General features: G+C 36.3%; 1 protein-coding gene across 1 annotated transcript in view; it reads left to right on the plus strand.

Annotated features, from left to right (window-relative positions):
• LOC128652713 (vomeronasal type-2 receptor 26-like) overlaps positions 1-15,608 on the plus strand; it is a 228,652-nt gene that overhangs the window by 198,278 nt on the left and 14,766 nt on the right. The window contains exon 5 of the mRNA XM_053705645.1: positions 9,044-9,167. Within this exon, the coding sequence (XP_053561620.1) occupies positions 9,044-9,167 (124 nt within the window). The remainder of the gene's footprint in view (positions 1-9,043; positions 9,168-15,608) is intronic.

Consider the following 15,608-nt stretch of genomic DNA (forward strand, 5'->3'; position numbering starts at 1 on the left):
ATGACGGCTCAGAGCCGTCATTAGCACTCAACTAACTTTTTTGCAATCTGGGGGCCCCCATCCGCTCCTACCCCGGTGATCAGGCCTGCATAGTGACAGGCATCGCCAGGGCTTCCCGTTACGTGCAGTGACATCACGCGCAATGACGTTGCAGACGTCACCACGCAACTTTATTTAAAATTGTCAATACAAAGTATAGGGAAAGGGGGCATGCTGCTTAGAAACCTATATATCAGAGATCTAAGCAGCTACAGACCCCCAAGACCCATCATTGAAAAGGTAATCGTCTAACGTTTCCAATGGTATAAGTCTTGGGGATCTGGGGGAAAAAAAAAAAAAAAAAATGTTTTTTGAAAATAGTAAAAAACAGAAACATATTAAATTAAATTAAGCACTCAAAGGGACTAATCTTATACCTATATCTCTGCTTTCACTGTGATATTTATCTAATTGTTCAGTTCCCCTTATGGGTAAAGGAGGGATTTGTATTGTTTGTTTTAGTTTATTTTTTTTTTTTTTTAGAATAGGCAATGTCCTATTTAGTTTAGTTTTTTTTTTTTTTTTGGAATAGGGCAATGTCCTACTAAATGCCCTTTTAAGGGCAACCTTTTTTTTAGATTAGATTTTGTAATGAAAGGATGTTTTTAGAATAGAGCTTTGATTTTTTTTTTCATTGCAAAAAGAACTTAAATCACTTGAGAGCAAAACCCTACCAAATTCCCTTTTCAGAGCAACCTTTTTTTTAGATTAGGTTTTCTATTGATAGGGTGTTTTAGAATAGAGCTTTGATTTATTTTTTTTCATTGCAAAAAAAGCTTAAATCACTTGAGAGCAATACCCTATCAAACTCCCTTTTCAGAGCAACCTTGTTTTTAAATTATTCATTTTTGTTGTTTTATTGAAATAGGTTTTTCTTTTTTTGGGGCAGCAAAAGAGTTTTAATTTCTTTAGATCACTGCCCTGCCAAATACTCTGCTATTTTTTGTAAATGTAGTGTTTTTTATTATTTGTAACTTAATGGGTGTTAGCTTAGAGGTGGGGGGTTAGGTGTTAGGTAGTTATGTAGTGTAGGTGTAGTTTGTGTTTGGGGCATTATAGGGGTTAATAGGTTAGGGGGTATTGGAAGTATAGGGCTTAAGTAGTGTAGGGGGTGTTTATGGTAGGCTATTTGAGGTAAAGGGGTTAATATGTTAGGGGATATTGGTTGAATAGGGGTTAAGCAGTGTAAGTTGTGTTTGTGATGGGCTTTTGGTGGTATAGTGGTTAATAGGTGAGGAAGTTTATTGCAGTGGGCTATTGGTGGTATAGGGGTTAAATGTAGTGTTTTTTATTATTTGTAACTTAATGGGTGTTAGCTTAGAGGTGGGGGGTTAGGTGTTAGGTAGTTATGTAGTGTAGGTGTAGTTTGTGTTTGGGGCATTATAGGGGTTAATAGGTTAGGGGGTATTGGAAGTATAGGGCTTAAGTAGTGTAGGGGGTGTTTATAGTAGGCTATTTGAGGTATAGGGGTTAATATGTTAGGGGATATTGGTTGAATAGGGGTTAAGCAGTGTAAGTTGTGTTTGTGATGGGCTTTTGGTGGTATAGTGGTTAATAGGTGAGGAAGTTTATTGCAGTGGGCTATTGGTGGTATAGGGGTTATTAGGTTAGGAAGCTAATTGTGGTGGGTTATGGCAGTTTAGGGGTTAGGTAATGTAGGGTTAGTTTGCAGGGGTGAATTATGTCAGTTTAGGGGTACATATGTATATTTATTAGGCTTGGTGCTATATATTTAAAAAGGATCCTTCACTTTACATAGCCAAGGTTGGTGCCAATGCTGCTTGAAATATTTTGCCAGCATCACCACCCATTATGATGTATAGTAAAATGCCTCTCAGCAATGATGCCTTTAAAGCGTATTGCAGGCATTTTTGTATTTTTTGCTGGCATTTGTGACTGCATTCGATCCTTTTTAGATATATTACTACCTTTCAGCACTTTCAATCATTGTGGCCTTGATCTTTGCCTCTCTCTGGCACCTGGCAATACCAATTTTTTGGGGGTGCTAGCTTCTAGGAGGAATGGGGGATAGGAATTGAACTGTCTACCATTCCTCCCAAAAGTTAGCACCCCCAAACAAGTGGTAACCCCAGGTGCCACCTTTTTTTGCCGACTGTGCTGTTTGGCGTATTGTTAGCGGGATACTTTGTGGCATTTGCATAGTAATGGCTTTCTTCTGGTGACTTGACCATGCAGCCCACTTTTCTTCAACTGCCTCCTTATTGTGCATCTTGAAACAGCCATACCACATGTCCTGTATTTCACCTGAAGTTATTTGTGGCTTTGTCTTTGCATCCCGAACTATTTTCCTGGCAGTTGTGGCTAAAATTTTAGTTGGTCTACCTGACCGTGGTTTGGTTTCAACAGAACTCCTCATTTTCCACTTTACTAGAGATTGAACACTGCTGATTTGCATTCTCAATTCCTTGGATATCTGTTTATATCCCTTTCCTGTTTTATACAGTTCAACTACCTTTACCCACAGATCCTTTGACAATTCTTTTGCTTTCCCCATGACTCAGAATCCAGAATCATCAGTGCAGCACTGGATGAAAGATGCAAGGGTCTGTCAGGAGTCCAGAAACTCATTGACCTTTTATACACACACACTAATTACAAGAAAACAGATCACAGGTGAGGATGGTTAACTTTAATAGCCATTCAAACCCTTTTGTGTCAACTTGTGTGCATGTTATCAGGCCAAAATCACCAGGGTATGTAAACTTTTCATCAGGGTAATTTGAGTAGTTTCTGTTGTCATTATGATTTAAAAAGAGTAAACACAGTTGATTGATAATAAATGGCTTCAGCCAAACACTACCCATGAGTGAAAGAAAAGTTTTTGTGTTATCATTCATATTCTCTGAAAAATGGTCAAGAAATCATAAATTCTGCCAGGGTATGTAAACTTATGAGCACAAATGTGTGTATATAGGAAGGGGATTTTATATCTCCGAAACGTCACTGTAAAGTGTGTTTTGATATAAGACCAGCGAGTGCCAGTCTCTTTTTGCTATTTTTATATATATATATATATATATATATATATATATATATATATATATATATATATATATATATATATATATATATCCATACAATACACCCTCCCTCTCCCAGATCTTTCCCAGATCACCCCTCCTCTGCACCCACCACCCTCTCCCAGCAAAAAAAAAATAATTCCCCAGCAACTTCCCTATATCGCGGGTGCGCCCTCCCGTCCCTCACCTCCTGCGCGCACCCATCATAGAGAACAGCCGGAAGTTCCCCTGCAATGGCTCCCACCCACCAACAATCAGCACCATCACTGGTTGATGCAGAGAGGGCCACAGAGTGGCTCTCTGAATTGGTGTGCCTAAAAAGGTATTGCAGTGATGGCTCAATATCGAGGCATCACTGCAATACCTTGAAATTCCAGCCACTTGAAACCCTTAAAGATGTACAGGGTACGTCACTGGTCTTTAAAGACCAGTTTGTGTAAGACATGCGTCGTTAAGGGGTTAAGATGTGGGGGGTTGGCAGTTTAGTGGTTAATAGCTGAATTAGGTTTAATGCGTTGTTGGGGAATGGCGGTTTAGGTGTTAATAGCTTAAATTAGGTATATTTGCGTTGCGGGGGATGACGGATTAGGTGTTAATAATGTATTGGGTAGTTTGCAATGTGGGGGTTGGCGGATTAGGGGTTAATATATTTTAATAGTTTTTTTTTTTTTAATATTTGTTTTTTATTATTAAAGGTCAAAAAAGTATATACAAAGAAAGGGGAAAAAAGAGATACACAATCAAGATTACAATTATGTCATTTGGAACATAAAAAAAAGAAAATAATACAAAAATTGAATACACATAAAAAAATAAAACGTTCCGACATTTGAACACCAATCATAACATTTTCAATATTGGATATTTAACTTTTCTCCCTTTATCACAGTAATCATTAACAGAAAACTTACCCTAATTCATTATTTAAGCCTACAGGGAGGCAAATCATTACAGCAACAGATAAAGAATACAGTTTATGGATGTATTTGCCATTACTAATAGTCCAGTGTTTTCTTTTTAATAAATTCAACCTTTAAGTTATTAAGGGAGGTGGGACCACCTACAAATCAGATTCCTGACAAAATTGAGAGAAAAAAAAAAGAAAAAGACTTTTTGACTTTTTAACTTTTTAGGGGGGCAAAGAAGGACAAAAAAAAAAAAATTGTATCTTAAATCAGATTCTCTAATGGGGATAGTAACTGATTCTGTGTATTGGTATTCTTATAATGTCTGACAAAATCTAACCACTTTAAAATAAATTTATTTTGTTGCCGTTCAGAATTAAATTATCAAATTGTTCTATTGTGAACTACCGTATTACAGAAAACTCTATTTATCAATCTATCCGATGTATCCAATAGGAAAATTATATGTTGTAATTCTATTATACATTTTGTAGCTGTCACTTTAGTTAACCAAAATTGTACACGTTTCCAAAACTGATTGATTTTTGGGCAGCTCCAAAACATGTGGATTAGATCAGCATCCATTTATTTATTTTAGCAGGCGTAAAATATATCCTATATAAAAGTTTTATATGCGTTTCTCGCCAGTTTGCCGCAAGTGTGGCCTCATCTAGAAGGGTTATACTTTGTTTTACTTGTTCTACATTTAAGTCTGCAATTGTTACTTGCCATTTTGCACATATCTGAGCAATATTTAGTTCCCCTGTCTTACTAATAATCATGTTATACCAATATTTAATAGAGCGTTTGCCTGCCTTAAATAATGCTAGCCCCATTTTCACTCCTGGATGACTCCATGGCATCTTATTGTCTTCCATAACTTTAAGAAACCAATGTCTAACTTGGAGGTATGCAAAAAAATCCGCATTCTGTAAGTTAAAAGATTCTTTAAGTCTTTCAAATGGCATTATACTTTATGATTCAGGATCTCTAAGTTGTGCTATGTAAGTAAGCCCTGCAGTAGCCCATTTCCTAAATACTTGATTACTAATGCCAGGAGGAAAACGTGGATCACCTCTAATAGGAAGTAAATCTGAAATATAAGGATCACTATCTGCTCTACGTCGTATGTCTTGCCATGCAATTATAATATGATATAGTGATTGTTTATTTTTTATTCTCTTTGGGATTACTTTTTTGGGGCAATGCAAAAGCGCATTTAATGAGAGGGGGTATACTAAATTTTGCTCTGCTTCAGTAAATGCAATATAGTTCCCTCCCGTGACCCAATCCATTGCAATTTTTGCAAGGCATACACTATTATAAATAGCAAAGTTGGGTAGTGCCAATTCACCATATTGCCTTAGTTGTGATAGTTTATACAATGATATTCGATTCGCGCCCTTCCCCCATATAAATCGTCTCATTAATTGATCTAAGCTATTAAGGTTCTTTTTTTATATGATTATAGGGATATTTTGCATTAAATATAATAGCTTAGGTAAGACAATCATCTTAACTAAGTTGATTCTCGCTGTAATTGAAAGTGGGAGATTATCCCATTTCGACAACTCAAATTTAATTTTCTCAAATAAGGGTAAGTAATTCAAACTAAACCAATCTTCTGGGTTGACACTAATCTGGATTCCTAAATATGTGACATATTGCGATGCTACTTTGAAAGGGGGTGTGTATTGGTTTTGATGATATTTACTCAGCCAAAGAAGTTCTGATTTAGATATATTAATTGTATAGCCTGAGAAAGAGCCAAAGTCTTTTATAATTTCTAAAATTTTAGGAATTTCATTCTGGGCATCCTTTAAAAATAAAATCAAGTCATCTGCGTATAATAAAAGTTTAACAGGAATTTTGCCTATCTTGATACCCCCTAAATTATCCCTTAAAGTAACTGCAATGGGTTCGATTGCTAAGTTAAATAATGGTGAAATAAATAGTCTTAAGTTAGATAAAGCCACCGGACCTGACCTCCTACCAGCAGAATTCTATAAAATTCTTAAAAATGAAGTAATAGGTGTACTCACGGATTTATTCAATGATTATTTAATTAACTATAAGACCCCATCACCTAATTTTGCAATTTCAAAAATAATTTTACTTTTAAAAAAAGGGAAAGACCCTGAATCAATAGACTCCTACCGCCCAATCTCATTGTTGAACTCCGACTATAAATTATTTACTGCAATTTTAGCAGATAGACTGAAGTTAATTATGAATCCGCTAATACACGAAGATCAGGTCGGCTTTATGGCTAAGAGAAATATGTCAGCAAATATACTCAAAATTTTCCTCTTAATAGATTCCCTTGCAGATGCCAAAAATAAGAGTGAACAAAACTCCGCCATTCTAGCGGTTGATGCTAATAAAGCATTTGATTCTATTATTTGGGACCACTTATTTTATTCTATGAAGAATTTTGGGTTTAAAGACCAGTTTCTTGAATGTATTCGTGCCTTATATTCCAATGCAACTTCCATTTTAATGGTTAATGGCTCAGACACTAGACCCTTTCCTATTTTGTCTGGAACACGACAGGGATGTCCAATTTCACCAATATATTTTAATAGTTATTGCGGTGGGGGGGATGGCGGTTGACAGGTAGATATTGTGCATGCATTAGGTGTTTGTTATTATTTTCAGGGAATTATATTTTGTTACATCCATCTCCTGACTTGTGCATGTCCACAACATTATCCGGGAGATCTTTTGACAGTGCCTTGCCACCCACAGTTGATTGTTTGCTTCAGTTGCACTACCAGGGAATGATATGCTCTAGGAAAGCTCTTTTCATGCTGAGCTAATCAATATGCCCACAGCTGATCACAATTGAAGGTCAAATGGCTTTGTTTGTGCCCTTGAAAAGGTAATTAGCTACACCTGATTGAGTTTACAAGTAATTTTATTAGAGGGTAAACCTTTTTGCAACTCAGTGATTCTGTTTTTGAATTGTCTTTATTTGTGCCTGACCTGTTGGTGTTATAATTTTCACTTGGATGTTATAAGTTGCACTGAATAATTACAACTAGATAAAATAAAACTGGCTGTCTTTATTTCATAGAAAAAGTCACTGTTTGGATCTGCACACCAGGGACATCCCCAATATAAACACAGACTGCTTAAATGCAGAGCATAGGTGCTGGAACCTTCATGGACCCCCCTCCAAGGTCCAGAGCTGATATAGTGTAGACAAGAAAAGAAGGTAGCACACTGATGAAAGGAAACACCTTTATTGGAGCAACGTTTTGAGACTACTTGCCCCTTTCTCAAGCTTACATACACTGAGTTGTGAACACAAGTCAATTAGTGAAGGGCCAATCCCCAGGCTGACAGTGGGCGTGTATAAATTATGACATCACACAAACACTTGTAAATTATTTTTTAAACCAATAGAGACTGAAAAGGGGGATTGAACCCTCAAAAGTATAAAATTAAAAACAAAAAAACAATACAGAACCAGAGGCACACACTAAAAGATCTCAATGTATAGAACAAACAAATCAAATTAATGGTATCAAATCAAACTCCCTATTAAGGCCTTTAGGTGTCATGGTATCTAATAACCAGATCCATTTGGCTTCTTTGTATAACAAATTCCTCATTCTGTCTCCTCTTCTTGGCTTTTTACTGACATGATCAATAACCATAAATCTTAACTGATTGGCTTGATGGGCCTTTTCCAAACAGTGGGAGGGAACAGGAAGATGGGATTGTTTCTCATTGCCAATGTTGGATTTGTGCTTGCAGAAGCGGTCCTTAACCTTCTGAGTGGTCTCGCCTATATATAACAGGCCACATAGGCACTTGAGCGCATACACTACATATGTAGAATTAAATGTAAAATACCCTGGGATCCCATCACCTTTAGTCACTACTGGCAGATCCTATGTCAAAGATACATTAGATTTCATTTGTAAAATTAAATAATATGTGGATTTGAAAGATGTTCTGTTGTCTACTTGGGACATGACATCTCTATGCACTTTCATCCCCATGGTGTGGGGGTTGAGAGTGTGCAGAGTACCCTGTCCCAAAGCGCCTGTATAGTGATATACAATGTGATTTTTTGGTTAGATTGCTTGAGATGGTACTTACAATTACTTCATGTATAACAACCAGTTCTATTTGCAAAAAAAGGGGACGGTGATGGGGTCAAATGTGGTCCCATCATATGCATGCCTTACTATGAATTGGGTTGAGGAGAAATATGTATACACTCATTGTCTTTTTCAGCGATTCTGTTTAGGGTGGGTGCACTACATAGATGACCTGTTCATTCTGTGGCGGGGCACACCGGAGGAACTCAATCAATTAAAAAATGATAGAAAGGGAAGTCCGATTTCTGAAATTCAGTATTAAAACAAGCATGACTAACATTCAGTTCCTTGACACTATGGTTTACAAAACTGAAGATAGATTGCACACTGATTTGTACACTAAACCCACTGATCGCAACACTTTGTTACATAGATCTAGTTTTCACCCTCCTAGGGTATTTAAGAGTGTTCCTAAATCCCAGCTTATACGAGTCAATAGAATTGTCAGCGTCTCGAGCGGGAGAATAACATATCGCACCACTGGTAATCTTGCCCTTTGTTTGGTGGTTTTTGTTTTGTTTTTCTTTTAAGTGCTTATTCTGCCTTAAATATTATCAGATGTTCGTAGAGAATGGGCAGCAGAGTATCACAACCAGATGCCTGTGTAGCTCTACCCCTGATTTTGAAATAGCACGACCAGATCAAAAAGTACAGGGTGATTAAATTCTGCCACCTCTAATGATAGAATGCAGCTAAACTGCCTCCGTGGCTTGATAACTCAGGCCCAAAATATGAATTGTGTATTTGTCTCAAATGAAAAACACAACCTGATATGTAAATACAATGAGTTAAAATACTACAGAGTTTAAGCACAAGAGTGTGATATTTCTCAGCAGTAGGGGACTGGAACTGAGATTTATATTCAGATAAACCTTAGGAATAATGCAGGTACATGAGCAATGCCAGTAAAAGAGACTAATTTTAATTTCCCAAATCATTTCCTTAGATGCCTAAATCAGTTTGCAATGAACCCTGTGAACCTGGATACAGAAAAGCTCCTCAGAAGGGATTTCATAGCTGCTGCTATATTTGTGTGACGTGTGCAGAGGGAGAGATCTCCAACACAACAGGTTAGTGAGTCATTTATAAGAGGGAGAGATCTCCAACACAACAGGTTAGTGAGTCATTTATAAGAGGGAGAGATCTCCAACACAACATGTTAGTGAGTCATTTATAAGAGGGAGAGATCTCCAACACAACAGGTTAGTGAGTCATTTATAAGAGGGAGAGATCTCCAACACAACAGGTTAGTGAGTCATTTATAAGAGGGAGAGATCTCCAACACAAAAGGTTAGTGAGTCATTTATAAGAGGGAGAGATCTCCAACACAACAGGTTAGTGAGTCATTTGTAAGAGAGAGAGATCTCCAACACAACAGGTTAGTGAGTCATTTATAAGAGGGAGAGATCTCCAACACAACAGGTTAGTGAGTCATTTGTAAGAGAGAGAGATCTCCAACACAACAGGTTAGTGAGTCATTTATAAGAGGGAGAGATCTCCAACACAACAGGTTAGTGAGTCATTTATAAGAGGGAGAGATCTCCAACACAACAGGTTAGTGAGTCATTTATAAGAGGGAGAGATCTCCAACACAACAGGTTAGTGAGTCATTTATAAGAGAGAGAGATCTCCAACACAACAGGTTAGTGAGTCATTTATAAGAGGGAGAGATCTCCAACACAACAGGTTAGTGAGTCATTTATAAGAGGGAGAGATCTCCAACACAACAGGTTAGTGAGTCATTTATAAGAGGGAGAGATCTCCAACACAACAGGTTAGTGAGTCATTTATAAGAGGGAGAGATCTCCAACACAACAGGTTAGTGAGTCATTTATAAGAGGGAGAGATCTCCAACACAACAGGTTAGTGAGTCATTTATAAGAGGGAGAGATCTCCAACACAACAGGTTAGTGAGTCATTTATAAGAGGGAGAGATCTCCAACACAACATGTTAGTGAGTCATTTATAAGAGGGAGAGATCTCCAACACAACAGGTTAGTGAGTCATTTATAAGAGGGAGAGATCTCCAACACAACAGGTTAGTGAGTCATTTATAAGAGGGAGAGATCTCCAACACAACAGGTTAGTGAGTCATTTATAAGAGGGAGAGATCTCCAACACAACAGGTTAGTGAGTCATTTGTAAGAGAGAGAGATCTCCAACACAACAGGTTAGTGAGTCATTTATAAGAGGAAGAGATCTCCAACACAACAGGTTAGTAAGTCATATGTAAATATTATACTGTTATGAGCATATTAGTCAAATAATTTGGCTTAAATATTGGCTGAAGACTAAAAAATGTTGGTCCCCAGTTTAATTTGGCCACAGTTCTAATCCAATAGAATTTCATTGTGTAGCGCCTCCTTTATATTTCATTTTCGAAATCACAGCAATTCATTAAAAAAAAAAAAAAATAGAAAAAATCCAGTGTGTGAATTGTTCTTAAACTATCTTACTGTTCTTTATATCCATTAGTGGGAGTTCCAAAAAGTTTTGTAATAATTGGTATTGTTTATTTGTATCTGTTATATATGTTTGCCTGTGCCATAACACATTATTATTAACGATAAATCCTATATTTTGAGCACTAAGCAGGGCAATCATTCATTACAAAACAGCTTGCCAACCGTAGCTTGTTAGTGCATTAAATCTATGTACAGCATTAAAGTACAAGCTTTAGCAGCAGCGTAACTCACAGATATCAGCATAACAACTATGCACAAGACAGCTGGATGTCAGACTAAGACAGACTATGCGCTAAATATCAGGGTGTCAAACCAAGACAAACTTTAATCCTGATTATAAAAGCGTAATTATCTATGTATCTAACTCAGCTATGTGTAACTAGCATAACCGATAGAGACATAATTTATTAACACTCTAGCAGCAAAGTATATAGAAGCTGAATACCTACTGAAGTACACCTGTTACATATATATTCAAATGACAACACGTGCTATCTCACTAACTTAGTACAAACAGAGGTATCGGTTGAATACTAACTTGTGCATTATTAATAATATTGTCTGATGTGAGTCACTAACACTTAAGAAACAAAGTATCAAGCTACTGTTTTGCAATCTAAATATAGTATGCTATATAACAATTCAGCACAAATATTTGTTGCTTACAAAATGGTATTCTAGTGCAGAAATAATACTGATAAGCACAGCATTAAACACTGCTCTCTCTCATCTATACAACAGATGTTATTTACTATATAGTAAACTAATAACAAGCTGCAGCACTAGTGGCTCACTGACTTGTGAATACCCAATCACATTTTAGGCAGGCCAATATTAACTTGATTCAATGAATGAAATTTTCAAAATATAAGATTACTCACAATTACTGGCAAGCCTATACAGACTGTTGGATGAAAGAATTGTCACAAACTAATATATAGCAGCCACAACTGGCAATTATTATAAATTAAGAGAGTTTATCTTTACTCAGGATTGGTCACAAACTAAGAGATAGCTGTCAAACAGAATCACCTTCATACATACGGATCCTATCTGTATTCATATGTTATGCCAAGGTATAATGCTGTAGTCTGTAAGATATTCAACAGATAAACATAAATACCTTAAGTGTGCACCAATCACACTGACAACCAATGATTTTTGCTCTATACATATTTATGTGCTCAATATAACTTTGAATATATTATACTAACCAATAAAATTGAGGTCAAATTTAAACTTTATTGGCTTCAGATGTTTCTCACGGCACTAAATATATGGTGCAAAACAGTTTGGGATAACTAACCTTACGAACACGATTAACACAAGAAATACTGATTATCTCTAACATTATAGTGAGTCACCTTATCTAGTCAAGGTATCCATACCTCAATTATACGATAATTTTGAATTGTTATAAAACAAAATTTCAATGTTATAAGATACACAAATGTATCACGCCTCAGGTAGCTATTGTTTTTAATTGCACATCCCTTTATTTTATCTCCTGTTTTTTTGCGTAATTAATAAAAGTTATGTTTTAATTATCCCAGCGTACTCCCTTTACCTATTGGCACCATATCTTTCTAAACACATATACACAATTTGTGTCAGATGACTATATGAGTGCTATTCGTGTATTTTTCCTTGGTCTTTTTGCCCATGTTCTTTCTGTAAGTCTAAACAATACACAGCACCATCTACCCTGTGGTTATAGAAAATAAAACTAGTAATCCAATTAGGGTGTAGTCACGTCAATCCACTAGCAGTGCCATTGAAACCCCCTTTTTTTCTACACTTAAAAAAGTTTGAGTTTGTAATATTATTGCGTTTGAGCAATCGCATTTACTTTCAGCTTGTAATACGAGCGCACATTGCTGTTCAATGCTGCCCATAAAGAATATGTGGAGCATAAATTACTGAATGTTCACACAAACAAATTAACAGTAATTTTTGCATGACTTGTAATATGCATTTGAGTGCAAAAAACACTGCTATAGCGGTCCACTCATAATTTGGTCTATTGATGGAAAAAGTATGACATTTACATTGTTGTTATTTCTCTCTTTACATTTTTAAAGACATGCAATTTCATCATGGTGTGTAGGCTGTGTAAATATATATATATATATATATATATATATATATATATATACTGATTGATTGCATATGTCTGCAATATATATGGTTATAGATGGTTATGAATCACTGCACTAACCCTGGCTAAGTTTATAAGCTGTGTGAACAGCGATACTTTGGCGTAAAGGGAACCTGCTGAAAAGCAGACTGAAGTAAAAAGGTGTGATTGTGTACTTAATTTGCATATCTTACCCAGAATCCTTTGTTGCATTGGAAACAATGTAATTCAGAGGTTTTCTGTGGGAAAACAAGCCTCTGGGCCTGTCTAGATTTGTTAATGAACTACACAATAATTTATTTTTTCTATATTTTGTGCGTAGTGGAGGATTTTAAACTCGCCTTTTATCTCCCCCTAATTTAAAATGTTGTTGTATTCTGCCTGGAATCAACTTCACTCAGCAATGATTCTAACCTTCTCTCAGCTGATGAGTGGCAAAAACCACAAAACAGTTTGTCCTGGGATGGTTATGAATCACTGCACTAACCCTAGCTAAGTTTATAAGCTGTGTGAACAGCGATACTTTGGCGTAAAGGGAACCTGCTGAAAACCAGACTGAAGTAAAAAGGTGTGTCATTGTGTACTTAATTTGCATATCTTACCCAGAATCCTTTGTTGCATTGGAAACAATGTCATTCAGAGGTTTTCTGTGGGAAAACAAGCCTCTGGGCCTGTCTAGATTTGTTAATGAACTACACAATAAGTTATTTTTTCTATATTTTGTGCGTAGTGGAGGATTTTAAACTCGCCTTTTATCTCCCCCTAATTTAAAATGTTGTTGTATTCTGCCTGGAATCAACTTCACCCAGCAATGATTCTAACCTTCTCCCAGCTGATGAGTGGCAAAAACCACAAAACAGTTTGTCCTGGGATGGTTATGAATCACTGCACTAACCCTAGCTAAGTTTATAAGCTGTGTGAACAGCGATACTTTGGCGTAAAGGGAACCTGCTGAAAAGCAGACTGAAGTAAAAAGGTGTTTCATTGTGTACTTAATTTGCAAATCTTACCCAGAATCCTTTGTTGCATTTGAAACCATGTATTTCAGAGGTTTTCTGTGGGAAAACAAGCCTCTGGGCCTGTCTAGATTTGTTAATAAACTACACGAGTTATTTTTTCTATATTTTGTGCGTAGTGGAGGATTTTAAACTCGCCTTTTATCTCCCCCTAATTTAAAATGTTGTTGTATTCTGCCTGGAATCAACTTCACCCAGCAGTGATTCTAACCTTCTCCCAGCTGATGAGTGGCAAAAACCACGAAACAGTCTGTCCTGGGATGGTTATGAATTACTGCACTAACCCTAGCTAAGATTATAAGCTGTGTGAACAGCGATACTTTGGCGTAAAGGTAACCTGCTGAAAAGCAGACTGAAGTAAATAGGTGTGTCAGAGGTTTTCTGTGGGAAAACAAGCCTCTGGGCCTGTCTAGATTTGTTAATGACCTACACAATGAGTTATTTTGTGCGTAGTAGAGGATTTTAAACCCGCCTTTTATCTCCCCCTAATTTAAAATGTTGTTACATATATATATATATATATATCTATATACATATACTGTATATATACTGTATATCTATATATCTATATATCTTTTAAAATTATGGGGAGGGGAAAAGTGAGATTAAAATATTTCACTATGCACTTAATGTAGAGAGAACAGCTTGTGTAACCCATTAACAAATGTAGATAAAATGCTTGTTTCTCCCACAGAAGACATCTGGATACATTGCTTCCATTGCAGCAAAGGATTATGGGTAAGACATGGAAACAATGTATTCATCTCTATCTCTCTATCTCTCTCTGTCTCTCTGTGTATTTCTGACTCGCCGCAAATTTCACGCCTTGCATAATGATCGTATAAAGTGTGCAGTCCATTGTAAACAATATGTTACGTGATAAGCTGTCCATAGTAAACTTTAGGCTTCGTCTCCTTATATCATTTCCTTTTCTTCGAAATGGGTTTCAAAATATCATTGCGTCACTTCGTAATTTAAATGATTCACTTTAATTCAGTTTGTGTTTGCCTATTTCAAAACGTAAGACTACAGTTATATTATATTGTCTAATTACGTTATATTGTTATATTGTTTTAAATGAAATAAATATTGTAAATAATGTTATTCATGTTAATTCGCCAAAGGATGGGTGGTGAGACATGTATGTGTTTTAAATGTGCAATTTGTATGGTGTATGTTTTGATATCATCGTAACATATCTGCAAAACTTGCAAGATTTACTCAGGTTACGCCCATGGAACGCCAATTTTACGCCTGTCTTACGCCCTCTCCTTCGCAATGAAACTCTCCTTTGCAATGAATTTTGTTTTTACTGTTCTGGTTATGTTTTGTAATTCTTTTTATTGAAATCATACAATAACCTTTTTTACGTTCTTTATTTATTTAATATTTTCACTCATTTGTAGTTCAATTATTACGAAATTGTGTATATGTTTTAAAAAAAATGTTCATTGTGCAATATTTGTTAACCAATTATATTTACTGTTATATTATTTCTGTTACCACAATACCTTGCAATACATTTAAGTATGCATATTTATGAATACTTCCTTAATATTCTACAATCACTATGGCCTAGATTTGGAGTTTGGCGGTAAAAGGGCTGTTAACGATCCGCGGGTTTTTTTCTGGCCGCACCATAAATTTAACTCTGGTATCGAGAGTTCAAACAAATGCTGCGTTAGGCTCCAAAAAAGGAGCGTAGAGCATATTTACCGCAAATGCAACTCTCGATACCAGAGTTGCTTACGGACGCGGCCGGCATCAAAAACGTGCTCGTGCACGATTCTCCCATAGGAAACAATGGGGCAGTTTGAGCTGAAAAAAAACCTAACACCTGCAAAAAAGCAGCGTTCAGCTCTTAACGCAGCCCCATTGTTTCCTATGGGGAAA

Source organism: Bombina bombina, chromosome 3 (assembly GCF_027579735.1).
Source record: "Bombina bombina isolate aBomBom1 chromosome 3, aBomBom1.pri, whole genome shotgun sequence".
Lineage (NCBI taxonomy): Eukaryota > Metazoa > Chordata > Amphibia > Anura > Bombinatoridae > Bombina > Bombina bombina.